This window comes from Protomyctophum parallelum, assembly GCF_964188405.1.
Source record: "Protomyctophum parallelum genome assembly, chromosome: 4".
NCBI lineage: Eukaryota > Metazoa > Chordata > Actinopteri > Myctophiformes > Myctophidae > Protomyctophum > Protomyctophum parallelum.
This window is the reverse complement of record NC_139700.1, coordinates 11,728,518-11,756,136: the sequence shown is the minus strand read 5'-3', so window position 1 is coordinate 11,756,136 and position 27,619 is coordinate 11,728,518. Positions and strand designations below refer to the sequence as shown.

At 44.9% G+C, this 27,619-nt stretch overlaps 1 protein-coding gene across 2 annotated transcripts in view; it reads right to left on the bottom strand.

The window, feature by feature from the left end:
• The window catches only part of LOC310857854 (uncharacterized protein), a 44,106-nt gene that overhangs the window by 14,829 nt on the left and 1,658 nt on the right, over positions 1-27,619 (bottom strand). The window contains exons 3-8 of one of the 2 annotated variants that reach the window (XM_083763804.1): positions 12,039-12,174; positions 11,081-11,274; positions 8,478-8,552; positions 4,784-4,953; positions 2,661-2,793; positions 204-321 (exon numbers count right to left, since the gene is read on the bottom strand). In XM_083763804.1, coding sequence (XP_083619930.1) covers positions 204-321; positions 2,661-2,793; positions 4,784-4,953; positions 8,478-8,552; positions 11,081-11,274; positions 12,039-12,174 — 826 coding nt within the window. Of the gene's footprint in view, positions 1-203; positions 322-2,660; positions 2,794-4,783; positions 4,954-8,477; positions 8,553-11,080; positions 11,277-12,038; positions 12,175-27,619 lie in introns of both variants that reach the window. The other variant, XM_083763805.1, reaches the window with a different exon arrangement.

Sequence of the window (27,619 nt, the reverse complement as noted above, 5' to 3'; positions counted from 1 at the left end):
GGTTTGGGCTTAAGGCTGTGCACTCTCTGGGCTTGCCCCCAGACGGTGTGTGTGTGTGTGTGTGTGTGTGTGTGTGTATTGTCTGTGTTATAATAATTATGTGTGTTACTGTGTTTGTTCCCGACCATCTGACCAAGTAAAGCTCCGCCGGCCGGTGACAGAGCACTGAGCAGCCGTTTTGCCATCTCAGTGATCTCACTCACCCCGTCCTCTGCCTGTGCAGCAGCTGCAGCCTCTCCGAGAGACGTCTGTTGTCCTCCTTCAACGCCTGGCACTCGTCCCTCAGGCCACGGCACTCTTCCTTCAGCTGGTCCACGTCACCTGAGAGACCCACAGTACAGCTCTTTAGTGCCCTGGTTCACCTGAGACAGCTCTTTATTAGCCCATTCAGGACGGGAACCCCCTTTTGGTGTTTTAAAGCATTGTGTTATACTTTAGCTATTGAAAAATAGCAGATCTACAAGCTACGAGCTTGTAGATCTTCTATTTATTTTTTTATCGTGAAAATGTTGTGCAAATCTTTGAATATATATTCTTTCAGAGCGAACGTTTTTAACTCAAATCTTTGCTTCTTCAGGGTCCCTGGAACATGTTTTCAGATCGGGGTCGCGGCCAATCATATATAAATTTGGGGTTCCTTCACAACCTTCCTTTCACATGAAAGAAGAAACATAGGTTTTTCAGAAAAAGACATTTTCTGGTCTTAATGGATTAGTGCACTGGTTACTGAGACCCACAGTACAGCTCTTTGGTTTTATTTATTTAGCACAGTATAAAAACAATACAATAGGGAAAACCCCTTTTGAAACATCCTGATGAAGCAACGATAGACCACGATGAACCAGTAAGCCCGGGGGGATATATACATTTGGACACATGATAATGGTACACGGTCAATTCTGAATCTATACGAAGGAACTGATGAAAATGATGGGTTTTCCACCGTCCCATGACCTGTGACTTTTTGCTGCACACAGCATACAGTCGTCTGTCCCTGCAGTGTGATTCCAACACACCGCCCCCCCGTCCCCGTCCCCCCCGCCCGCGTCTTCTCTCTCAATTTCCCTCAGTCAGACCTCAGGGCTGAGCCCAGAGCGCTGCAGTGATGTCATGTGCTGGAAGTGTGCGTCTGACGCGCTGCAGTGGCTCTGCCTTGCCTTGCCTCTCCGTCTCTGTCTAACGCTGAGTGTGACTTCACCTCACTGGTATCTTAACAGCACGCACATGCACTGCGCATGCACGCACGCACGCACACACACAGACAAACGCATACTAACACAGGCAAAATGCATACATACACACGCATGCAGACACTAGCAACACAAATCTATACCCTGGTTAACCACTCCCCCTTGAAAACATTTAATTCACTCCGAATGAACCGCAAATATGTATGTAATATGTGTGTGTGTGTGTGTGTGTGTGTGCGTGCGTGCGTGCATGTATATCATCAAGTCTGATTGATGTGCGACTGTGGATTGACCGTGGATTGACTGTGGATTGTGAACGCTAGAGTTCAAGTGGTTAAAATGTCACTGAGCCTTTGCGACATTTCGGTTGAGTGCTACTGGTCGATGTGTGTTTACATTAGGAGGTGAGGAGCTCACTATCTACCGTACCTGTAAGTAGATAACCGCTACCTTTCCTCTCTTGTCCTCCTCTCCTCTGATATTCTCTCCTCTGCTCTGCTCTGCTCTGTTATTCATTAAAAGCCATTGACAATGAATGGAGAATTTAAGTCATATGTGTCTGAGCAAATCGGCTGTCGGTATGAACCCTTGGCCAATAAGGGACCACCATTCTTGGTGACGTAACTAAGGTACATTTCAAGGATGGTATAAGGTCAATAATTGATTAGAGCGCCTCTCACTTCACAAGGGTGTGAGTTTTTATTTCCATTTCTGCTAATGCGATTTATACTAGGATACATTTGTGCGACTGTGAAGATGAAACGGAAGTGGGGAGGAGGCTCCACTTCCACTTTATCGAGCTTCCGTTGCTCCAGACTGTATGACGGAAGCATTTGAAAATCGGGAGAGGCAACAGTCTGGCAACGCGAGACTAATCTCAATAGTCTCTCACCCTCTCTCCTCTCAGACAGAACAGTAGTCTCTCACCCTCTCTCCTCTCAGACAGAACAGTAGTCTCTCACCCTCTCTCCTCTCATACAGAACAGTAGTCTCTCACCCTCTCTCCTCTCAGACAGAACAGTAGTCTCTCACCCTCTCTTCTCTCAGACAGAACAGTAGTCTCTCACCCTCTCTCCGCTCATACAGAATAGTAGTCTCTCACCCTCTCTCCTCTCAGACAGAACAGTAGTCTCTCACCCTCTCTCCTCTCAGACAGAACAGTAGTCTCTCACCCTCTCTTCTCTCAGACAGAACAGTAGTCTCTCACCCTCTCTCCGCTCATACAGAATAGTAGTCTCTCACCCTCTCTCCTCTCATACAGAACAGTAGTCTCTCGCCCTCTCTCCTCTCATACAGAACAGTAGTCTCTCTCCCTCTCTCCTCTCATACAGAACAGTAGTCTCTCACCCTCTCTCCGCTCATACAGAACAGTAGTCTCTCACCCTCTCTCCTCTCAATGCTCTCATACAGAATAGTAGTCTCTCACCCTCTCTCCTCTCAATGCTCTCATACAGAACGGTAGTCTCTCACCCTCTCTCCTCTCGGCCTCTCTGCGCTGGCTCTTCATAGTGATCTCGGCCCTCAGGGTGGTGATCTCCAGCTCGTAGTCCTGCGTCTCCACCGTGAGGCGCTGCAGCTGAGCCCTGAGGCGGCACAGCTCCTCCTATAGCAGGCGGGGAGGCAAAAATCTTTATGTGTTTTTTTTGTCGTAGTCTGTAGTTCTTGTCATGTTTTAGTCACCTGAAATGTTTTAATCTAGTTTTAGTCAACAAAATTTTAATCTAGTTTTAGTCAACAAAATAATTAGATTTGTTTTTAGTCCACTAAAATATGTATGTTGGCAGGGCCTTGATGGCGTCATTATACCTGATATGACACTTGGTTGCATGCTGAAAATAATACACAAGCTGCTGCAAAAGATACAACAGCTACAAAGCATAAAAAAGATGAGCTGGTTTCAACTTCAGCTACAAAGATGCAAAGCTACAAATACGCCGTGTAGCTTTGCAATGCATCTTCTTATCTTTTGCATCGGCCCGCAATCGTTTTTATTTCGTTTTTGTCAGTGAAAAAAGGTAGCCGACGTTTCAGTCTACAAAACCAACACTACTACTGTACCTGCAGTAGGGGTGTGCCAATATATCACTATCGCGATATATTGTATCGGCCTCCTGGCAATATCGCAATATAATTCATATTGCTTAGATTGATAGCTTGATTGATAGATTGTCTGTCCATTGTTGTGGACAGACAAGTTGTGGACAAGTTGCAAAGTTGCAGTCAGTGTTTTACTGTTTGGAGGAGGCAAGATTCATGTAAAGCTTACAGTAAGATTTTGGAATAAATACATAATTCCAGAGTTTTGCATTTATTTTTTTCATTTTCAGTTACAGATATCGTGAGATCTCGCTGACGAAATCTCTTGCAATAAATTGAATATAGCAATATATCGCGATATTATGATTATCGAGGGCCTAATATGGCCACAGATATCATATGGTGAGGTACCCGTATGGTCCCAGCCCTAACCTGCAGGTAGTGAGGTACCCGTATGGTCCCAGCCCTAACCTGCAGGTAGTGAGGTACCTGTATGGTCCCAGCCCTAACCTGCAGGTAGTGAGGTACCCGTATGGTCCCAGCCCTAACCTGCAGGTAGTGAGGTACCCGTATGGTCCCAGCCCTAACCTGCAGGTAGTGAGGTACCCGTATGGTCCCAGCCCTAACCTGCAGGTAGTGAGGTACCCGTATGGTCCCAGCCCTAACCTGCATGTAGTGAGGTACCCATCCCATCCGGCCTTCGCTTGCGAGCCCCGTGCCACAAAAAACAGGCACAAACATTCCTTTGTCCCGGTCTCTATTCACACACTGAATGCTGCTGTGCGTAGATCGAGGATATAACCTTATGATGAGCACTTTTACTTTTTACTGTATTATCTTGTGTTTATGTCTATGCACACGCACTTTTATGACCTATCGCATAGCACTTTAAACGCCTGCACTTTAATGGTTGTGTGCACCTTTTACTCTGGTATCCGCTATGTGAACTGTTTGTTGTCTGTACTGTTTCATTCATTGTTTAATGTACTGTCTATGCTGCAACCCAATTTGCCCTTCGGGGACACTAAATAAACTTGAACCTTGAACCTGCAGGGAGTGAGGTACCCGTATGGTCCCAGCCCTATAACCTGCAGGTAGTGAGGTACCCATATGGTCCCAGCCCTAACCTGCAGGGAGTGAGGTACCCGTATGGTCCCAGCCCTAACCTGCAGGGAGTGAGGTACCCGTATGGTCCCAGCCCTAACCTGCAGGGAGTGAGGTACCCGTATGGTCCCAGCCCTAACCTGCAGGGAGTGAGGTACCCGTATGGTCCCAGCCCTAACCTGCAGGGAGTGAGGTACCCGTATGGTCCCAGCCCTAACCTGCATGTAGTGAGGTACCCGTATGGTCCCAGCCCTAACCTGCAGGTAGTGAGGTACCCGTATGGTCCCAGCCCTAACCTGCAGGTAGTGAGGTACCCGTATCGTCCCAGCCCTAACCTGCAGGTAGTGAGGTACCCGTATCGTCCCAGCCCTAACCTGCAGGGAGTGAGGTACCCGTATGGTCCCAGCCCTAACCTGCAGGGAGTGAGGTACCCGTATGGTCCCAGCCCTAACCTGCAGGGAGGCGATGTCGTTCTCCCTCTCCCCCGCAGCCTCCTCGGCAGCCTGCTGCAGGAGCTCCACCTCCTCGTGGGCCACGCGCAGATCCTCCTGCGCCTCCAGCAGCTCCGCCTCCTTCTCCTCCTCCAGACACTCCATCTGCGTCTGCACCGAGCGCAGCTGGGCTGCGACCGGGACACCACAGGGCATTTTACAATGTAGGCATTCACGCAGATGCGCAAAAGCAACACATGGTAATACATCAAGTACATCAAAAATAGTCATCTAGAATCGTAGGGAAGCTAAGATCCTAATATCTATCCAACAGTAGAATATCTGTGCAATGAAACTATGCATATATGTATACTATAGAGTGCTATGTCTACATAAAATGCTATCTAAATTACATCAGTTCAGCCTTTGCATACACCTGTAAGGTCGTCGAGTCTAGGGCAAGTGCTACGGCAAGTGCAAGATGCAAGTTTAGGTGTGTCAGTGTTGATGTACTGTATGGTCTTTTGAATACAATTCCATGTATATTTTAGTCATCTGAAATGTTTAGTTTTAGTTACAGTTTTAGTTCATTAAGACATGCATCAGGAGGCTACTTCTAATTATCTCTCCCTGTTAATTAGCTAATAGTTAATTGACTTAATTCATATATAGCCTACTCCCACTACTGTCTGTTTCTCATTTGTTTCAAGCTAACTTGCACATGCCCACAGTATGTCATGCGTTCCATTTCAAGCAGTCTCTACTATGCAAATTTGCGTTCACTCTACGCTCACTGAGACAGTACTGTCTGCGTTCAAATTCCCTCCAACTCCTCCCTGTGGCATTTAGTTCTGTAATGGATGATTCTGTGATTATAATGTGATATGTGGTATCTAGTTGTGCAATGGATGATTCAGTGATAATGTGATTTATGGATTGTTCTATATTTGTGGTATATGGCATACAATTGAAAGTTGTAATGTTGTTCATGTAATGTCTTCATCTTGTGCTCTGCCCTGGGGGGGGGGTTGTGATCTCAGACTGGCACACAGGTTGTAATTCATGTATTTATTCCGAACATGTTAAAATATAAATGAGGAAAGACAAAGGAAAAGGAAAATTAGATTATTTAAAAACAAAAAAGAAGGACCCAACAAACAAACAAACAAACAAACAAACAAATTCTATTCTTACATAATGATAATCTTACATAATCCTTAATGTATGTTTAATATTGTTTATGTTCGAAAAAGGAGTAGGAGGAAGTTTACTAAGCGTATCGTGTCCTACCCTTTCTTTGTGTATCTCAATACATCTTCAGGTTGATTTTTTGGCTTTCCGCGTCCGTGTGTGCGTGCTAGCATATATGTGTGTGTGTGTGTTAATTGATGGATGAAGATAGATGGTGATGTAACTGACTGTAACCAATGTGCTGCCATTCAGACTCAGATCACAGAGCGTAACATTTGACACAGCTCAGGAATAAAGCTAAGCTACCCGACCAAGAAGAGCTCAAAATACAACATCAAACAAACAAAGCATCAAGGCGAGAACAAGAACAAGCGCTAGAGACATCTTTGCAGAACATTAGCCTCTTTATTACACTGTAACGGGAGGGACCTATAAGGAGGGACCTATGAGTCACTATAAATAGAATATCTCAGAACGAAAAATAATAATAAAATAAATAAATATATATAATATTATATATAATTTATTTATTTTAATTATGGATGAATGCCAATTAATCAAATCTCGTAATCACGTTTTGGCACAGTGGGGTAGCCTACAGTAGCTATGGTATTTACAGATTTCAGCGCAGATGTTGGCCGAAACATGAAATAGCCTTGTTATCAATCAGCCCCGACACGTCACAGCGTTAAGATCAATACATAGCAAAGCCGTACCTCAGAATCAGTCATATTGGCACACATCATCGCGATGGTCCACAAGGACAAATTGAATGCTTTCAATTTAACCCATTAAAGTAGCTACAGTATAAGCAACAATATAATAAGACCCGAGACCAGATCCTACAAATGTCTTCTAAATCCTGACAGTTTCCTGTTTCTATATCAGTGGTGTAACGTGTTCAAACATTTTCATGTCAAGGACCCCAGAAATTATATGTAATTGGCCGCCGACCCCCCATCTGAAAATATGTTGTTCCAGGGACCAAATATGAGTTTAAAAAATGCTGTAGCCGAAAAGAATATATATTCAAAGACTGGCACTCGGTGCCTCGCTATGATCTTGTAGATCTGCTATTTTTCAATAGCTAAAGTTTAAATTAAAGCTAAGGTGACACAGATGCGTTCCAGGTGTTAATGGGCTAACAGATACTGTACGTATTCAACGTTGATACTCTTGAAGCCTCAGTCTGAACGGCCGACTCTTCATTACAAAACCAACAGCACAAAACAAATCCATACTGCGTCATGAGAGATGAGCAGGCTGCTTATTGTTGCAAGTGTGCAACGTCTGCGGTTTATGGCCGAAAACCTTTGCCTTGATGGCAGATCATTGACATAAAATACATGTCACACGAGACAAACGTCAATTCAATTATCCTGCTTTGTGTCTCAGTATTGAGGGCATAGCATGGCAGCTGACAGACACACTGTACAATAATGATCCCCTGCTGGCCGGCTCAGGATCGAAATCCCGCTAGTCTCTTCCTTCTTTGTCTTAATTACCTCCACATTACACAGTGGAGCCCTCCGTGTGAACAGCTCTCCTACAATCTTAACCACTTAAGCCCTGCCTAGACTAGACTACCGTATGTACAGTAATATACAGTAGCTGTTCTACAAGCACATGGGACTTTGTTTGACGGTGATATCCTTTTAGACTAAGTGTTTGACAGCACTGACTGTGCTGTTTACATCTCTGCTTAATAGAATATTCAATCAATCAATGTCAACCGTTTGTTGACATTGTAGATCTGCTAATTTAGCAATCCTTGAAGAAAAATAATTGCATAAATAAATAAACATTTTGAAACATTTAAAAATGTTCGGAAAATGTGCCCCAAAAAACGAATCTATCCTTGGCCCCCTCATTTTCTCCCTCTACACCAATGGTTTTCAACCATTTTCACATCGAGGTCCATTATTTATCCAGCATTTGAGCCACGGACCACCATTTGATGACATTCAGCCTCTCAGACACAAGACTGAAGAATATTTCGTTATCGTTGGATACGATTTTGTCCACAATTCCGTGCTGTATTGATCAGAATAACAATTATTCTACAATCTATTGTGTAAATTAAGTAATGCAGATGTTTAGCAAACACTTAACTCTTAACCCCCCCAGGACCACTGGTGGTCCACGGAACACTGGTTGAGAACCACTGCTCTACACCAAATCTCTTTGTTGCTATTTTTCCCTGAATATTTTCTCCAGAACAAAGATTCCAGGGATCATGAGGCTAATGAGAGAAAACAATACCGGTACTAATGCATAGTCACCAAGAACAATTCAGTCTCTATTGTCTCTTGGCCTTTCAGAGCAGACATAAGGTATCTGTTATTGATCATCTGATTGATGTCTGGTGCATTTCATGTCTGGGGACTGCATATTAAAATACATGTAGATTTTATATGTTGAATAGAACATGCAGGAGCTTATTCCATCCTCTTTACACAGTCAGTAGGCCTACAGCTACAACATACACCAGGGAAACAAAAGAACATGGAAAAGAAAATGATACCTTGTAGATTTAGGATCTGGTGTGTAAAGGCCTCTGCCTGGTGAGCACTAGACAGACGCTCATCCTCCAACAAACCTGTCAAGAGGGAGAGAAGAGAAGAGAAGAGAAGAGAAGAGAAGAGAAGAGAAGAGAAGAGAAGAGAAGAGAAGAGGTCAACTTGCAATAAGACATATCACACCACAGGGACAACGCTAAAACCGTCTTGACCCTTTGGTGTGGTTAGGGCTTAAGTCCATAATTTATTCTGACACCTCCCCGAAAAGGCCTAGCTGTCCTGACCCCATATCCATCATTTATACATTATGGATAATTAGTGTGGACTCGTCTCAACTGCTAGTGAACTGAATCTGACAACTTCCATTTCCGGTTCAATATTCAAGATATCTTTATTTGTATTTTTCAGCATCAGGAAGAAAACTCTTCTGGTCACCGCCGGTGTGTCAAACACTAGCTTTCTGCGTGCACTCATGTCAGCATCAACTGAACACAAGGCCAGCACGTAATGACCTCATAACAAAAAACGGTAATATGACTGCATGTGGCAGCTGGTGTTAATAATCATCTGTAACGGGGGGGAGGGGGGGGGTGGGGGTGACCACGGGGTATATTGGGACCTTGTGGCTTTGGGGGTCTTTCCTCACACACATTATGAGTCAGCCTATGACTATGTTACCCCTCCCCTTCCCTGACACACACACACAGGGTGCAGGCACATTTTCACGTCAAGAGGCGGCAAGAAAACGCCTTGAGCAGGCGCCTCTTCCATGTTTTTTAGACAGCTGGTGGATGGAAATGACGCTGGCGTGTGGATTCAACTTGTAGCGTCGGCAATGCCTTTCCATTTTGTTTTTTTTGACGACACGACAAGTTTAAGCCGCGCACTATAGCGCACTATTTCCATCCACGAGCTGTTTAAAAACCCGGCGGGGACGCCCGTGTCTCTATAGGCGTTTTCTGACGCGTAAGTGTGCCTGCGCCCAAACACACACACACACACCACTAAAAAAAAGAATAGCGTGGACAGCTGAGCATGGGAGTAACCCCACACCTCCTCCCAGCAGTGATGTCACGGTGCGTCGGTGCACTCTGTGTGTCTGGAAGCTTCCTCGAGGCATGGCCGCCGGGGTGAGCGAACGCACCGCGTCTGAGGAATGCCTGCCTTGAAGCTCTCTGCCAGACAAACAACTGACCTCACTGCACCCACTGTGACACCCTACCCCACCCACCAGTGGTGGAAAGTAATCAAGTACATTAGGTCTTAAGTACTGTACCTTTGAGGTAATTTTATTTTACTTGAGTAGTTAAAGTGTCATGTACATGTCAGCACTTTTACTTCTACTACAATTATTTGAAAACGTTACTGGTTACTTTGTAGATTTTAATTGCTATTACAAAACAGTACATAACCTACTTCAGCCTATACATTTTGGGCATTTGAAAATAGCTGATCTACAAGCTCACAATGTGTCACGACGCGACACGTTGTGAGCTTCTCTAGGCAATTTTCAAAAGTTCTGAAAACTTGAAATGAGACATTCTGCATAATAAGGAGTACTTTCTTTTTTTGGTACTTTAAGTACATTTTGATGCCAATACTTTTGTACTTTTACTCAAGTTAATTTCCAGACTTCACTTGTAACAGTGTATACTTCTACACTACAGTATTGATACTCTTACTCAAGTAAAACATTTGAGTACTTTTCCCACCACTATCCACCCTCCCTCCCTCACGGACGCACCACAGTGCGCTATGTTCAGAATCTTCCTCGCCTAAATATCTCGCGCGGCACATCATCGACACATCATTTCTGAGACGTGACGTTGCAATCCTAATAGCTGTGGCGAAGGAGCCCTGTCAGTGGTCCACTGGTCTAATAGCTGTGGCGAAGGAGCCCTGTCAGTGGATAGCTGTGGCGAAGGAGCCCTGTCAGTGGTCCACTGGTCGAAGGAGCCCTGTCAGTGGATAGCTGTGGCGAAGGAGCCCTGTCAGTGGTCCACTGGTCTAATAGCTGTGGCGAAGGAGCCCCGTCAGTGGTCCACTGGTCTAATAGCTGTGGCGAAGGAGCCCCGTCAGTGGAGCAGTGAAGGAGCCCCGTCAGTGGTCCACTGGTCGCACGTAAACATTTAGACTGCAAGATGTTACACTGGATTATAGGACTAGAAGATTGTGTGTCCACAGTAACTCTGAGAGTGTTAAACTAACAGAGATTTTACAATATATAAATTGGGGGTCCCAGAGATAGAAATGCCATGAAATGGGGGTCGGTAGACTAATGCATGTCAAACTGGGGGTCCTTGAAATTAAATGGGTTGAGAATCTCTGATAGCGGCGTAAAATCTTCTCTTATGGGGGTCCCTAGCATATCTTTTTCAAATGGGGGTCCGCGGGCTGATTAGTGTCAATTTGGGGGTCCTTGACATGAAAAGGTTTGGGAACCACTGTTAGTCGACAAAATCAACACGTCCGTCCGTCCGTCCGTCCGTCCCTCCCTCCCTCCCTCCCTCCCTCCCTCCCTCCCTCCCTCCCTCCCTCCCTCCCTCTCTCTCCCTCTCTCTCTCTCTCTCTCTCTCTGTCTCTCTCTCTCTCTCTCTGTGTGTCTCACCCTGTAGTTCGTGGAAGCTCTCCTGGTGCTTGTTGGACCTCTCCCTGGCCTCGTCCAGCTCCAGGAACAGATGCAGCACCTGCGAGCGCAGCTCCTCCAGCTCCTGCTCCTCCGTCAGAGGGTCCTCCTCCTCCTCCTGCTCCTTCTCCTCCTCCTCCCTCCTCTTCCTCTCCTCGCCTTCCTCTTCCCGCGCTCTCTGATTGATTGATTGATTGATTGATTGAACATTTTATCCACAGGTTGTAGAATAAGTAAATATACAAAAACTGTTACGAGGATAATACCATAAAAAGCACTAAGACTTGTTTTACATCAGGATCGTCCATTTTCAATTCATCAGAACATTTAAAGACGTACAAATATACATTATACACTTCTATGAAAAACAGGAGATCATCATACAGTACAGTACAGTACAGTACAGTACAGTACAGTACAGTACAGTACAGTACAGTACAGTACAGTACAGTACAGTACAGTACAGTACAGTACAGTACAGTACAGTACAGTTTAAGAAAGTTAAAAGGGGGGGTGACTGATACTTTTTTACAGGGGCAAGTTTAGATTCGCAAAATTCGAATTGTAGGTGCTCGTTGAGAGCGGTTTTTAAGAAGTCAAGAGATTCACATTTCTTATTGGCTGTTGGCAGGGCGTTCCACATTTTAGTGGCATAAGAGCGAAATTAATTTAACCCCTTGTTTGTGCCGAATCTGGGTTGCACGTGGTTTGTTGTACATGGGTGTCTTGGTGGTTTAGCGAATCTTTAAAGATTTCTTTTTTGGGCTTTTTCTGCCTTTAGTGGATAGACTGTACAGTATGGTGAGAGGAAATGGGGAGAGAGATGGGGGATGACACGTAGCAAAGGTCGAACCAGCGACACGCCGTCAGGCTGGCTTAGCAGCCTAGGTGCCTGGACCGCTACACTAGCCGCCCGGGGTGTATAGCGAATCTGGTAGACGAGACCCATACCTCCTCCTGGTCCATGTGCTCCTTCTCGTTGTCCTCCTCCAGGACGCCGCGCTCCTTGGCCGACGTGATGTCGTTGTCCATGGTGGGGGTGGGGCTGCACTCGGCCTTCAGGTCGCACTGCTCATCTGTCCGAGAGAGAGAGGTGAACAAAGGGGTTGTGAAGTGCAGTGGTGGAAGAACTACGGTACTCAAAAAAATTGCCAGGTGCTTGAAAAGCGCCTGGACTACATTTGCTACTACCTCTAGTAGCGACCGTAGTGGATACTTTTTCATGATTGGCTGCCTCGTCTCTATAGGCTGCCTCTAAGCCAATGGGAGACTTAACCATAAAACCCATAGTCTGAATGGCATAAAACCCATACTCTGAACGCTGCAACGTGAAGCATTGAGGCTCACGTCTTCAGCGTGGGCTGCGGTACACAGACTGATTATACTGTAAACGAGAGCTTTCTGCACCTGGCAGTTATGACTGAGTCATTCTCCTTGTGTTTTACTAAAGTAAAAGACCAATACCACAATGTCAGAATACCAAAGAATAGTTTGGTATTCAACTCATTGACTCATTGTACTAAAAAGTACAAAAGTATAGGCATCAAAATGTACATAAAGTACCAAAAGTAAAAGTAATCATTGTGCACAAAGTCCCATTTCACAAGTTCTCAAAATGCATTAAAATCTTTTGAAAATAGCAGATCTACAAGCTTGTAAAGTTGTGAAGCGTAGATATATTGGCTATTATCAAATAGCCAATATAGGGCTGAAGTGGTAAATGTATGTTTTGTAATAATAATCAAAATCGACAAAGTACGTAGTAAGTCACATTTTCAAATAATTCTAGTGGAGTAGGTATTTGTCTCTGGGATGTAAGAAGTAAAAGTAGAAGTAAAAGTATAGACAATTGGAAATACTCCGGTAAAGTAAAAGTAGCTCAACATTGTACAGAAGTACAGTAGATAAGTACATGCACTGAGAGACAGGAGGAGTGAGCCTGCTGCATCCGATCACTTTTCAAAGGACAACAGCGCCATCTTGTGGTTTACATTTCACCAGATCTATTGCACACAACTCAGACTGTATGCACAAATCAGACGGTATGCCCAAATCAGACTGTATGCCAAGGTCTGTTTTTAGATTTGCAACATGATGACTGACAACAACACGTCCCCACCAGAAGCATGAGATCAGAGATGACACTTTGACAAGACATTTCTCCCCCAAGGACAACAACTCCTGGAGAAGAATAAAACAATGTGTGACGAAACAAATGTGTCGAACTGTCAACTGTGCAAAACATTGGCGTTAAGGACGGTACAGACTTGAACAAAGACCCATGCATGACGGCCATGTTGTCCAGTGCAATTTACAATACACGACTTGGGTTTAGGAACCACACATGGATTTGAATTCATGTCCAGTAGGTGGAGTGATATGCTTAGAAGAGAGAGAGAGAGAAAGAGAGAGAGAGAGAGAGAGAGAGAGAGAGAGAGAGAGAGAGAGATGACTCACCCCTCAGCAATGCACCCCAAAGTCCACAACAACACAAACTAGCATTCACACGGAGCAACATTTCAACAGCTGGCCTGTTGCTCACTGGAGCACTGAGTGTAGTCGGTGTACCCTGGATTATTTACTCCAAAAACACAGACACAAAGAAAGTTTTTAGCTCTCCATTGGTAAGCAATGAGATGGGAGCAAATACACAGTTAATAGGAATTCACTTTCTCCATTTATCATTTTAGATTTAGGAGGCAAAAACAAAACAAAAAGGTCACATGATATTTGGGCTACACCGACCGAAGCCAGTGGCTAAGTGGAGACCGGTGGCTGCAGTCACACTCACATCCCAAGAAATATGCTATCACTGAATGTGAACACGTGTGCATGGACGCACACGCACACACACACACACACACACACACACACACACACACACACACACACACACACACACACACACGTGCGTGCATGTGCACACACACACACACACACACACACACACACACACACACACACTCACACACACACAGAGGAAGCCATCAATCATTTCACAGTTCCTCGCTGGCCCACTGTATAGGGTCAAATCCATTTCAGAGATAAATGGGTATATATTCACATGGGAGCTATCTCTGACTGCCCTAGCTGCTATTGCTATTTTCCCTGAGAGTGTGTGAGACAGATTAATGTTCACCGAGCAAGTAGTCGATAGCAGGGAGAGAGAGGTGTGGCAAAGGTAGAGGAAGGAGCCAGATAAACTAGACTAACTCAAAGGCTGCTTGCAATTTACAATTTACAATGTAGGCATTTAGCAGACGCTCTTCATCCAGAGCGATTTACAGTAAGCAAGAACAACACATATATCAAATACATAGATGTATTCTACAACAGTAGAATATGTGAAGCGATGTGTATACACTACTATAGACTGCTATGTCTACATAAATGCTATCTAAATTACATAAATGTAACCTTTGCGTACTGCCTGTAAGCTTGTGCTTGATTTAGAATGACGCCATCCGGCATTATTCTGGCCTGGTTGCGTGATTCAAACTGTGAGCGTGGCTGGATGCTTTGATGTGCGAGGCAGCAGAATAGTTTCTTTGTCTTGCTAGGCGAGAGTTAACCTTTAAACGTTACAATGAGAGCGCGCGGGACACAGATTATACGTTTTCATCACACTACTGTATTCATATGACATCAATAGAGGGCATTGCGGCTTTATCCTCTCTCTGTCTGGTAATGATGTTAATTTGTACAATGTTGCCCCTCGGAGAGCCCTGACGAGAGAGGTTTTCATGAGCACTGGCTGGGCGAACGTCTCATTAAAGTTTGATACCGGAGTAATGAGCTAGTCATAAATTAGAGAGCCGGAAGGAGCGGAGGGATTTGGAGAGCCGGCTGTGCAGCAACAGGCAGCAACAGGCTATCAGAGCCAAAACCTAAACGGAACATTACTCGCCCCTACTTTTCTACTAGTGGAAGAAGAAGTACTCAAGTGTTTCGCTCAATACTTATGTAGGACTATTCCGTTACAAGTAAAAGTTCGGAATTCAAAATGTATTTGAGGTGTAACCAGGTCTTCGCGGGCCGTGCTATGGCATGAGAACGTGCCAGCCCAGGACTCTGGATATTCAGCGGCACTATAAGAGGTGCTTTAGCGCTTCCAAAGAAGTCCATAGCACCCCTGTAGCACCCCCAAAAAATGCTCAACCAAAATGTACTTTTTCCCCCACCGTCTGCTAATATAACTATTAGCAGACGGGGGGGGGGGGGGGGGGGGGGACGACGACGACGACATAAAGGCACCACTTTGTTTCTAAACAGCGTCGGGTTACATCATCATCATCATCTTGGACTGCTATGCGCATTCTGGCTGGCTGCAGCACCGGAGATGAGGCTGCTGGCTGCATGCTGCAGACTTGGCCCAGCGTCTGCGTCACACTGGGATCGCATTGGACACACAATAGAGAGACGGACTTCGAGAGTGTCGAGAGAGAGAGAGAGAGAGAGAGAGAGAGAGAGGTGACTCCTCAGGGGGACTGACAGTTATCTAACCCAGCGTTTCCCAAACAGCCCATATGTGGGTCGCGGACACATTTTCATGGGTCCCTTAAACTTCTTGTTTCCCACATTTTGTTTTTAATTATTAATACATTTTCAAAATTCAAAGACCTGTGCCCTCGGGGATCAAATAATTTATAAGAAGAAAAACAACAAAAAAAGTGTTGTAACCTGCCGTTTTTTTCTACTTTCTAATTATTTGTTTGGCCCAAAACATTATGTTCATTGTCATGATTTGTAACGATCCGAGTTGGCTTTGTCCGCGGCGTAACCGTCTTTAAATAAATAATTTAGGAATCGCCTATGGTGAAAATGAATGGAGAACCATTTCCTGGGCCACTCGTTGTTCAGAAAGGGGGAGGGACTGCAACGCTCTATAGAGATAGTGTGTAACGATTTGCGAGATTTTTGGACAGAATCTGGAGGAGTAATATCAAAAACAAATTGGGACAGAGGTTCATCATTGGCATCCAGGGAGTGTGTGTGCAAGTTGTCTGCGCCGGGCTGACTGAAATCAAATTTAAACTTTAGCGCGGTGACAATTCCGCTTGTTTCCCTGTCTCACCCGCGTCTTAAACAACTACCGAACGACGAAGCACACTCTGAAAATGAAGTGTGTTATAGAGACGTAAGCAACGAGACTTTGAGCAGAGTGCAAAGTGTTTGGGAAATCACTACTGCTTCTTTGAAGTTGCCATTCAAAGGCCTTCTACCCTCAAGAGATTCATTGCATAATACTGTGTAGTGTCGCGTTTGAAGAAGAAAAAGATGAAACATCTTATATAGCAGAGTTTCTTTGTCATAGAATTCCTGAAATGTTTGTTGGCACGTTGCCAACTGCTACAGGATAATCTCATCTTATCGCAAGGTAACATCTGGAACCAAACAGACTTTGAAGAGAACTGAAAATGAACCGTGAACAGAAAGAGTCGGAAGCTGTCATCATCAGATTCACTGAGCACCCAAGTTGACAACTCAGACTTGAACAGGCAGGTGCCAGTGGTGGTGATGATGGTGTTTGTGTGCGTTGTGTGCGTGCATGCGTGTGTGTGTGTGTGTGTGGCCTTGGGTTATAACTGTCAACGTATTGTCTGGGAGTCTTGTCGCCAGACAATAAATCGCTCTGGATTAAAGGAGAATTCCATGCTAGAAGGCTTTCTTACCTTTATTTGTAGTTGTTACGTCCCCACCAAAGAGGTCCAGGTGTTATTTTGTGCAAAAGTGCATTATTGGCTATTTTCCCTAATTTAAGCCCTCAATAGGGGTTGGGTTTTTGTGCTAATTCGCTTATTTCCATCGAAATAAGTAGTAAAGTGTGCCGCTTGGGATACTATTTACATTATGAAGAGAGGATAATATGCAAAAAAAAAAATCAATTCAATTCATTGAGGGCTCATGGTAGGGGAAATAGCCAATAATGCGCTTTTGCACAAAATAACACCCGGAGCTCTTTCGTGGGGACGTAACAACTACAAATAAAGGTAAGAAAGCCTTCTAGCATGGAATTCTCCTTTAAGAGCGTCTGCTAAATGCCTAAATTGTAATGATCACAAACTTGTGCTCCGTGACCTGCAATTGGGAGGATTGCAAAAGACAAACGCTAAAAAGTTGGATAAATACTGTTCTGTCTCGGCTATATGATGGGCAGCCTGCATGTCTATCTGGAGGAGACGAGTGGCTAAGGGGGGAGAAAAGTAATCACCTGTCAAATTATTGTATATCAATGTGCTATCTTCTTTTCCCCTCTGTGTGTTTATAAATATGTGCAGAAGTTGTATCCGGTTTGACCGTCAGTGTTTGGATCTATTATGTACAGTATAGCGCTTTTTGTGCAGATCTGAGTGTGTGTGTGTGTGTGTGCGCGCGCAGTGTGCAGTGTGTGTGTGTGTGTGTGTGTGTGTGTGTGTGTGTGTGTGTGTGTGTGAATGTTTGTTACATATAGCAAAAAGAAAAGAAGTGTGCGTGTGTGGTACACATACAGGCTACACGTTGTGCGCCCAGTCTATTGCGGTATACAGTATATGCCCAGTGTGCGTGGCCTGTCCCTACACAATGCTGCTCCCCTGTGTGCGTGTGCCAGGGATGTGCGTGGCTACGTGTGTAGGAGGCCATGCATAATGCACAACGCCTCCTCCCTCTCTCTGCCTGCTTTGCTTTCAACGCGGCCCAGCACTGATGTTCATGGAGCTCATCTCTCTTGTTGGCATGCATGCTCCCCCAGCAACAACCAACCAAACGACACCGACCAAAGTCTGTGTGAAATCTGTGTCTAAATGTATGAAAAATGTATGACTTTTGGCATCCGTGGAGCAGCTTGAAAAGGAGACGACGATACATCTCAAGGTATTTGTTGTCCCTGATGAAAAGATTTGGACACAACAAACACTGTTATGAACATGAAGGCGGAGTGGTCGAGTCACAACTCATAGTCACGACGCAAGGCTGCAACGTTTCGACCAAAAATGCCTTCTTCAGGCATGCCGTCATACCCTGAAGGCCTTTTTTGTCGAAACGTTGGTCGTTTTCAATCAAGTATTGTATTTGCATCGTGACTACGACAACGAGTCGTACGACATCTCCCCCGTCGTGTTCAGGATTACTGTATCTCCCGTGGTCAGCACCTCCCCACTGTTGGTGTGCGCTTCCTACCTCTTTGTTTGTTCTCATGGATTAAAGCAAAATGTAATCTCACGACTGAAACGGTGTGCCACTACACAATATTTAAATAAAATGGTGTTTTAGTGATATTGTTAGTAATAAGCAAAAGTAGTCTATTCTACACCCTCTCAATGTGTCTGCCATGCAGTGGCAGACTACTTTCACCTCAGTGTTCAGGGTCCATACCATATGGAACGTCCCCATGCTAATAAGCACCACACTGTGTCATTTCCCCTCTGTGATTTTCTGGCTCTGGTTTAAGAATCTCTCCATCTTTCTTCCATCTGCCTCTCCTCTCCTCTCCTCTCCTCTCCTCTCCTCTCCTCTCCTCTCCTCTCCTCTCCTCTCCTCTCCTCTCCTCTCCTCTCCTCTCCTCTCCTCTCCTCTCCTCTCCTCTCCTCTCCTCTCCTCTCCTCTCCTCTCCTCTCCTCTCCTCTCCTCTCTCACCAGAGCCATAGAGTAAGACAGGGTTACGACATTGAGAGGGCAGAAAAACTGTGCGCTCGAGCGCTGTTCATGCAGCCTGCAGTGACAAGCTGGAGTTTGAAATACATTGTTTTCAACGAGGGTGGCGCAGATATCAGCAATTTTAGGCATGTGTGCAACATGACAACTGTTTTAAAGTATTGTACAGTGACAACTAAAGTCTATGTAATGTTTATGTTGTACTATTACTAAAAAACTATCTAAAACTAAGGGACTTAAAATCATTAAAGCTGGGCTGTTGCCTGAGTCCAGTGCATTCTGCCAACCTCCGGTCCAGGACACTGTTTGCTATGCTCTTTGGAAATAGAGCGTCACAGTCCCGCCCCCTACCAGGGCCCAGGAAATGATTCCCCGTTCATTTTCCTCATAGACATTTCAAAAAGTATTTATTTAAAGACCTTTTAAGCCTTGTACGAAGCCAACTCGAGTTGTGAGAAATCATGACAACAAACAAAACATTTCGAGCCGAACAAATAATTAGAAAGAAGAAGAAAACGGCAACACATTTTTTCTTGTTTTTCTTCTTTGTAATTATTTGTTTGGTCCAAAATATTGTGTTTACTGTCAAGATTTGTCACAACTCGAGTTGGCTTTGCACGACGCTTAAAAGGTCTTTAAATAAATACTTTTTGAAATTATATGGGAAAAATGCCTTGGGAATTATTTCCTGGGCCTGGCGTCGTCATGAAAGGGGGCGGGACTGTGACGCTCTATAGAAGTCTATGTAGAAGAGCCGCCATTGGACTGGCCCCATGAAGTCTTACTCTATGGCTCTGACTCTATGGCAGGTGATACCTGCCCGTGGAGCCATGATGGCATTATTGGGTCATCGTCAAAGATTGACAACACTAATCCCACATGACATGAAGCAGCCCCTGGGAGACAATCGCAGAGTGTGTGTATGTGTGTGTGTGTGTGTGTGTGTGTGTGTGTGTGTGTGTGTGTGTGTGTGTGTGTGTGTGTGTGTGTGTGTGTGTGTGTGTGTGTGTGTGTGTGTGTGTGTGTGTGTGTGTGTGTGTGTGTGCGTGCGTGCGTGCGTGCGTGCGTGCGTGCGTGCGTGCGTGCGTGCGTGCGTGCGTGCGTGCGTGCGTGCGTGCGTGCGTGCGTGCGTGCGTATGTGTGCGTATGTGCGCGTATGTGTGCATGTGCGTGCACATGTGTGTGTGGGAGGCACAACCACATAGCAACCACAAGCACGTAACCCTGTGGGGCCTAATGAGCCGCATCTTCATTTAAATGGTAAATCCATGTTTGCACTTTTCAAAAGGGAGAGATGAGACATGCAGAAAGTGGGTCAGTTGAGTACAGATGAAGTACAGCTGAATACAGATGTGAGATGCAAAATGTGTTGTAATTTGACCTCATTAAAAGAGCACAAACACAACAATGTGTGCCACTGTGTGTACGTGGGCGATCGTATCAGGGGATGCGTGTTTCTCCTCGCTTGCAAGTGCGCATGCGTTCAGCTTAAGGTATGCCTGTGTGTGTGTGTGTGTGTGTGTGTGTGTGTGTGTGTGTGTGTGTGTGTGTGTGTGTGTATGTGTGTGTGTGTATGTGCGTGCATGTGTGCGTGCGTCTGTTGGGTAGGTTGGTTGGCGAGTGAATTTCGCACAGCCATTGAGTCTATTGAGGGAAAGTACAAAGCAAGCCTTGCAGGATTAATCCTTTTGATCACATTCACAAATGACTGGCCTCCCACCTGAAAAGATATCTCTATGCAAAAGCTATCCCAAAAGGAAGGAAGGTGTGCATGCATGCATGTGTGTTTAGCTAGGCTATAGGCTACACTATTGCTCTCCACACAGAGAGAAGAAGAAACAGCTGTACAGGAAAAACAAGAAGAAGGAGCCCTGTGTGACATCATAGACCTCTCTCCACTGGAAGTGCAAAGTTTTCCATTATGCAAGCAAAGGGGAAAAGCATATGGCACAGTCAATTTGGTCAGGAGGCCGTGAAAGCATTGTGTGCGCGAGAGAGAGAGAGAGAGAGAGAGAGAGAGAGAGAGAGAGAGAGAGAGAGAGAGAGTGAATAGTTAGAAAAACCTAAAAACTGTGTAAAACACCTGCTGTTTGCTGTTTTGTAAATATTGTAAATGAGTGTGGATGGATATCACATATCGTCATTCATCTTCCATGTGTTTCATTCAGTTATACACAGGGGGAAAAAGACCCAAACTAAAGTTTGTGGTTGCCGTTAGACATCAGAGAGAGATCTGGTTCTGTGTGTCCTCAGGGAGTTTGGCCCAGCATGGGAACTCCACAGCATGACGGAGGATACCCCGCTGGTTTGGACAGGGATCAAAGAGAAAAGGGAGAGGAGAGGAGAGGAGAGGAGAGGAGAGGAGAGGAGAGGAGAGGAGAGGAGAGGAGAGGAGAGGAGAGGAGAGGAGAGAACTGAAAATGAAAGGAAGGAAAGGGCGAGAGAAAGATAACAGGAAGATGTCAGGAGGAGAGATATAAGGAAGGTCACTATACGAGCGTGTGTGGTTGGGAAAGATTGCGGAAGATGATGGCGGCTGTAAGATAAAGCAGAGAGCTTTTATATCACTCGCTGTCACTTCAATCAGCGAGTATTTTTGTGAGTGCAGTGCACTCTCGATTCCCCTGAGGATAGTGGCACAAATCAGCAGGGGGGCATACGTTTTCCCACATTTTTCCAACACACCATGTGTAACAAATACTCGCCTACGCCTATACAATTAACACAGTGATGCGTTGACAAAAGGATACAAACGAAGTCAAACGTAGGCTACAATTATGGAGCAGCACCAACAACAAACAAACTGCATATACCATTACCTTGTATTTATTTATTTACTATTCAATTAATTTGAAAATTTATATATTGATAATAATTATGAAGAACATATAGAACATTTAAAACATTAAAATATCGGTAGGGGGGGAGCCACATATAGGCTCTGGCGCGTCGGGTGTTCGAGTCCCGTTCATGACGACCTTTGATGCATGTCTCTCCCGTCTCTCTCTCTCTCTCTTTCCTGTCCATCTTCACTTGATACTATCAATAAAGGCAGAAAAGCCAAAAACTAAAAATCTTTAAAATCTTGGTAGAGTAAGGTACTACAATCTGGACTGGAGGCCAGGGACACAAAGTCCAATCAGGGTGGGCGTTGCCAGAGCCTTAGAGTTACGCAAACTGTGTTCACTTCATGGGGCTTCAGTCCAATGGCGGCTCTCCTACATAGACTTCTATAGAGCGTCGCAGTCCTTCCCCCTTTCAGAACAACGAGTGGCTCAGGAAATAAATCCCAATGCATTTTTCCCATAGGCATTTCTTAAAGTATTTATTTAAAGACGGTTACGCCGCGGACAAAGCCAACTCGGATCGTGACAAATCATGACAATGAACACAATGTTTTGGGCCGATCAAATAATTTATAAGAAGAAAAACAAAACAAATAGTGTTGTCTCCTGCCTTTATTTTCTTCTTTCTAATGATTTGATCGGCCCAAAATATTGTGTTCATTGTCATGATTTGTCACGATCCGAGTTGGCTTTGTCCGCGGCGTAACAGTCTTGAAATAAATACTTTAAGAAATGCCTATGCGGAAAACGAACGGCAATTTCTTTTCCGGGTCTCTCGAGGGGGCGGGAATGCGACGCGCTATTGAGAATGGGGACAACCAACTGGGACAAGTCCTGGACCGGAAATAGGCAAAAATGCATTGGACTCAGGCAACAGCACAGCTTTAATGATCTTAAACCCCTTTATTTTAGATTGTTTTGTAGTAATAGTACAACATAAACATTAAAGAGACTTTAGTTGTTACTGTACAATACTTTAAAACAGTTGTCATGTTGCACACATGCATAAAATAGCTCTTAATTGCGCCGCCCTCGTTGAAAACAATATATTTCCAACTCCAGCTTGCACTCTAGCGCTCGGTTTCTGCCCCCTCAATATCATAACTCTTCTATTAGATGGCTCTGGGCGTTGTCCCCCAATGCTCCCCTGTAGTGCCGCCATTGCATGAGGACGTAGGCAGGTGAAGCCTGATTTATACTTCATGTCGGGCTGTGTCACGCGCCAACTATAGCCGATCTACAAGCTCACAAGGCCTTGCGTCCGCAATGCACCGCGGGGGTTCAGGTCGGCTGTTTCCACGCACGCGACAGAGCATAGCTTATCACCACAGACATCAGCGAGGAGGCCTTGTAGCTTAAAACAGAACTGCTTTGAACAAAGTCACCTTTTGCTGCCCAAGGAAAGGAAATCAGCGACATTACATTACACTCGCAAATGACACGCTCGGTCATCTCATGAGATTATGAATACATCGTAATCCATGTGGATCCTTCAGTGTGTCTGTGAAGTGAACCGATAGGAGTTAGCATTACAAGCTAAGCTCTGTCTGTTTATTAGGCCCGATTTTATACCTCATCACACGATGATCAAGAACGATGGTTTTCATTCAACCAGTGGTCCTTGAGGGGGTTCCAGGTGGTCCCCAGCTAAATGATGGAGAGTTGGTAACCAAAACCTCTTGAGAGTGTAAAATGAAACCAAATGGACCAGTAAGGGTCAAGAGTTACACTATTGTTAAACATCTGTTTTACTTCATTTACAAGAAGTCTACACAATTACAGAATGTAGAAGAATTGTTATTTTGATCAATGTTTGCCTGTTATCTCTCCTCAAGGTACCAACATCAATACAGCATGGATAGTGGACACTATTTTCTTTAGTTTTGGGTCTGAGAGGCTAAAGATCTCATCAAAAACCACTGCTCTACAAGCTCACAACGTGTCACACAACTACCGTTGCACGGCGGAGCGTAAATGAGGCATTGTGTGGTCACTGGTCAGGCAGGATTTACAGCCAAAAACACTCAGCTTCGGTATATCCGGAGCTTTGAAAGCTTTCCCACTGTGAGGTGAGAGATGGTCTCTCTCTCTGCCTGGACTTAACCCATTGACGCCTGGTGCAACGTATACGTTGTTCTACCCTTGATGCCGGCGCGCTCTCTGTGTCTCATCAGCTATTGCTATACATGTAGCAACATAACTATTTTAAAAAAAATCATCAGAATTTGAAGGTTTTCAGAAACCTTAGGTCAGGCCCTAGAAGGCGTTCCCAGATTCGGCCTCAGGCATCAATGGGTTAAGAACGAGACAGTTGGGGAAGAAGTAAGCCCCCACGGATTAGATGGCAATGGCATCCGTCTTCTGAAAGTCAACCTTGTTATTGAGCCTGCATACAGAAAAATCCTCAGTGTTCCATTTTTGAGCGGTGCACACAACGCCGCTCCAACGCCTGGCTTTGTGCGTCCCTGTGTGTCTGTTTGGGGTATGAACAGTACCGCTAAGTGTCCTCAAATGGAACTTTTGAGGAGCTTACAGGCCCATTCACACTGAGCACTATGACTATAACGATACAGTACAGTACAGTACAGTACAGTACAGACTACAGAGTGCTGCAGAGTGTGCAGAGGGGCACCCTCCACAAGACAGAAAGTATCAGTAACAACACATTGACCTAAATTAGGTGAAAATAGGCTCATCACAATGGAAAGACTAAAGGTCTATTCATAGTCCAGTTTTCGGAGTTGACCACCGAAAACTAGAACATGACGTCCCGCTGCGGTGGTCACCGCTCACACACACACACATCACATCATCACTGTTTTTACTATATTTGGGCAGCTGTGGCTCAGGAGCAATGTTCCCCCTAACGTGCGCGCGCGCGCACATGGCCAAATGCTCTCGCGCACAACTGAAATCTGTCGCGCACAGACACCGACGCTGGTGTAAAAAAAAGTTTTCTTTAAAAGAAAAAGGTGTTCCCCCCGAGTATCCTCTACATTACAGTAATAATACCTATCCCGAGTCGACAGTTGCCCACACTTTATTATTTCTATTTACTTTACAGTTTATTTAGATTACACATACAGGCGAGGCGACAGACAGGTCTCCTCCCCTCCTTTTTTGACTCTTTGCTCTCCTCTCCTCTTGTGTATACTGCGCCCAGTGCGCCGTCTGCGCGGCCTTAGGTGGAGACGTAAGGAGCAGGCAGCACTGCAGTGCAGTCAGTGTGTGAAACCCCAAGAACCAGATAAGATCGCGTTGCGCCTTGGACCCGTGCGTTGATGGGACATTTAGATTTAAAAGGCGAACGGATGGAAGTGCGGCTGTGCGCGCAACAAGGAGAGGGGGAATAACGTTAGCTTCGCATTAGCTGGTTAGCTAACGTTGTTATCACTACAGCACAACAAGCCTCCGCAGTCCAGTGTACTTGTGAATGAAACAACATGTGGAAGTTAACATTAATCTCTAGCGGTCTAGTCCCATATGGAACCTCTCTGTAATTATTATCCAATCTGTTAATACAGCTTTCTTCAATCAATCCCTCTGCTAGCTGGCGTAGTAGGGGCTGTTGACGTTCGACAATCTGAGAAACTATAGGAGTTGGAGTTGACACACCAACAAACTCGGTCTTAGTGTGTGTGTGTGTGTCCCAATAAAGTGTTTACGGTTTCTCATGCCCCCCAAGTAATGCACAATTAGTAGGCTATCCATATACCAGTCGTTCTCAACCTGTGGGTCTCCACATGATTTGGGGGTGGGGGGAGGACCCCACCCCAGGCCCAGATGACAGTGAAGTGACAATTTAAGGACTTTTAAGACTTTTATAATACCTCAAAGACTCTAAAAGAAAAAATACCATTACTGCATCAAAAGTAATCAGCAGCAAACCATGCTATAAAAACTGGTCAAACTGGTGAAAATAGCCGATCTACAAGTTCACAACGAGCTTGTAGATTGGCTATTTTCACAATATTTATCTGTGGAACCATTCTGTTGCTTGTCTGGGTGGGGGGGTCCCCAGTTCAAATATGATTACTTTGGGGGGGCACAGCCTGAAAAGGTTGAGAACCACTGATAACTGAATATTTCTAAAAATGCTAGCCTACCACCTTGATATAAAATAAAAATGTTGTAACTTGCGTAACCTTATGTAACTATTCATTGATTCACTCGTATACCAAAATCCATTTGGAAAAAAGAAAAAAAATCACACATGTGTGAAGTGAGGGGCGCTCACTTCGCATTATGTAACGTTTGGATAGTTGGTGTCAAGGTGACGTATGTTTGCTCAGCAGTTGCTGATGTCTGCTCAGGAGGTTTGAGTGTTTGCTCAGACCGAAAAAAAATTAGAGGGAACATTGCTCAGGAGGTAGAGCCAATGATCTGTGGGTCGGCGGTTCGAATCCCGGCTCCTCTTGTCCACATGTCGAAGTCTCCTTAGGCAAGACACTGAACCCCACCTTGCTTCCATTGGTCGCACCATTGGTGTGTGAATGTGGGAAGTGAGGACGTTGGCGTTGATTGTTCGCCACTTCACCTCCCAATGAAAGAATGAATGGACCATTGTATTATGGGCCCAATTTTCGTCCATGCTAAACCCTTTATCCCTAAACTATTTTGCCTTTTTTAACTATTTTGAAAATAGTTTTTGAATAGATCTACTTCGACACGTTGTGAGCTTGTAGATTGGCTATTTTAACTATTCAAAATAGTACTATTTACTATTTTTTCAAAATAGTAAAAAAAAAGGCAAAGTAGTTTAGGATAAGGGGTTTAGCATGGACGGGGTTTAGCCCATCTCTAAACTGGCCCTGGAACGCTTCAGGATCCCCCAGGAGGAAGTTACTAATGTTGCTCTGGAGAGGGAAGTCGGGAGCTCTTTGGTGGAGCTGTTGCCCCTGTGACCCAACTACGGATAAGCGGTTGAAGATGTATGGATGGATGGATGGACTCTTCACTGAAAACTGGACTATAAATATGCATTAAGGTTCGGTCTCCACCGGCCATCACCTCACAGGAAGAGAGACTCTGCTCAGCCAGCGGTCAGCGGGCATTGACCTGTGCTCTGCTCTCTCTGACCGTGTCCATAACAACATCCATCCTTCTAAAGCCCCTCCTGCCTCAGACACTGCTTCTCTGTCACAAAACACACTCACAGGCCACAACCTCTCTCTCTCTCTCTCTCTCTCTCTCTACAGTACTACTTGGGTCACACAGAGATCGGAGAAACATTCCTCAAATTCCACCCATAGCTTTAAATCCCCCCCCCTCCATTTCTGATTCTCCATGCATGAGGCGTACGATGGATGTTTGTGCATTAAAAATGAGAAATAAGTAGAATGCCTCGGCCGAGCACGTATAGCCAACATGCAGCACAATAAATTTCCCCAACAAACAAGCCGTGAAGCGCACAGCAGTGCCAAGGGCTATAACTCATTTAGACCTGAGGCCGATTCTAAAAACATGTCTTCTAAATCAGACAGTTTTCTCTTTTCTGAAAAACCAATGTTTCTATATCAGTGGTGCTCAAAACTATTTCATGTCAAGGACCCCAAAAGTTATATGTAATTGGCCGTCGACCCCCATCTGAAAATATGTTGTTTCAGGGGGGGTGCATACTTAGTTTAGACTAGTCATTGGTTAGACATGGGTTAAGGTTAGGTTTAGGTGTGCTGCCCCGTGGGAGGTTAGGTTTAGGGTGAGGGTTAGAGATAGGTTGTAGTTGTAGGACTAATGACTGGTCTAACCAATGACTAGTCTAAACCAAAAACTGTCTAAACTAAGTACTGCACCCGTTTCAGGGACCCCACGGAAGCAATGATTTGAGTTAAAAACATTTGCTCTGAAAGAATATATTCAAACTAAGATTTGCACCACATTTTCAAGATTTTTCAAAAATAGCAGATCTACAGATCACGCATGTATAGATCTGCTATTTTACAATAGCTAAAGTATAACATAATGCTTAAAACGTAAACACCAAAAGGGGTTTGCGTCCTGAATATAGATAAGCAGATGCAGGGCACACAGGAAGACACTCTGC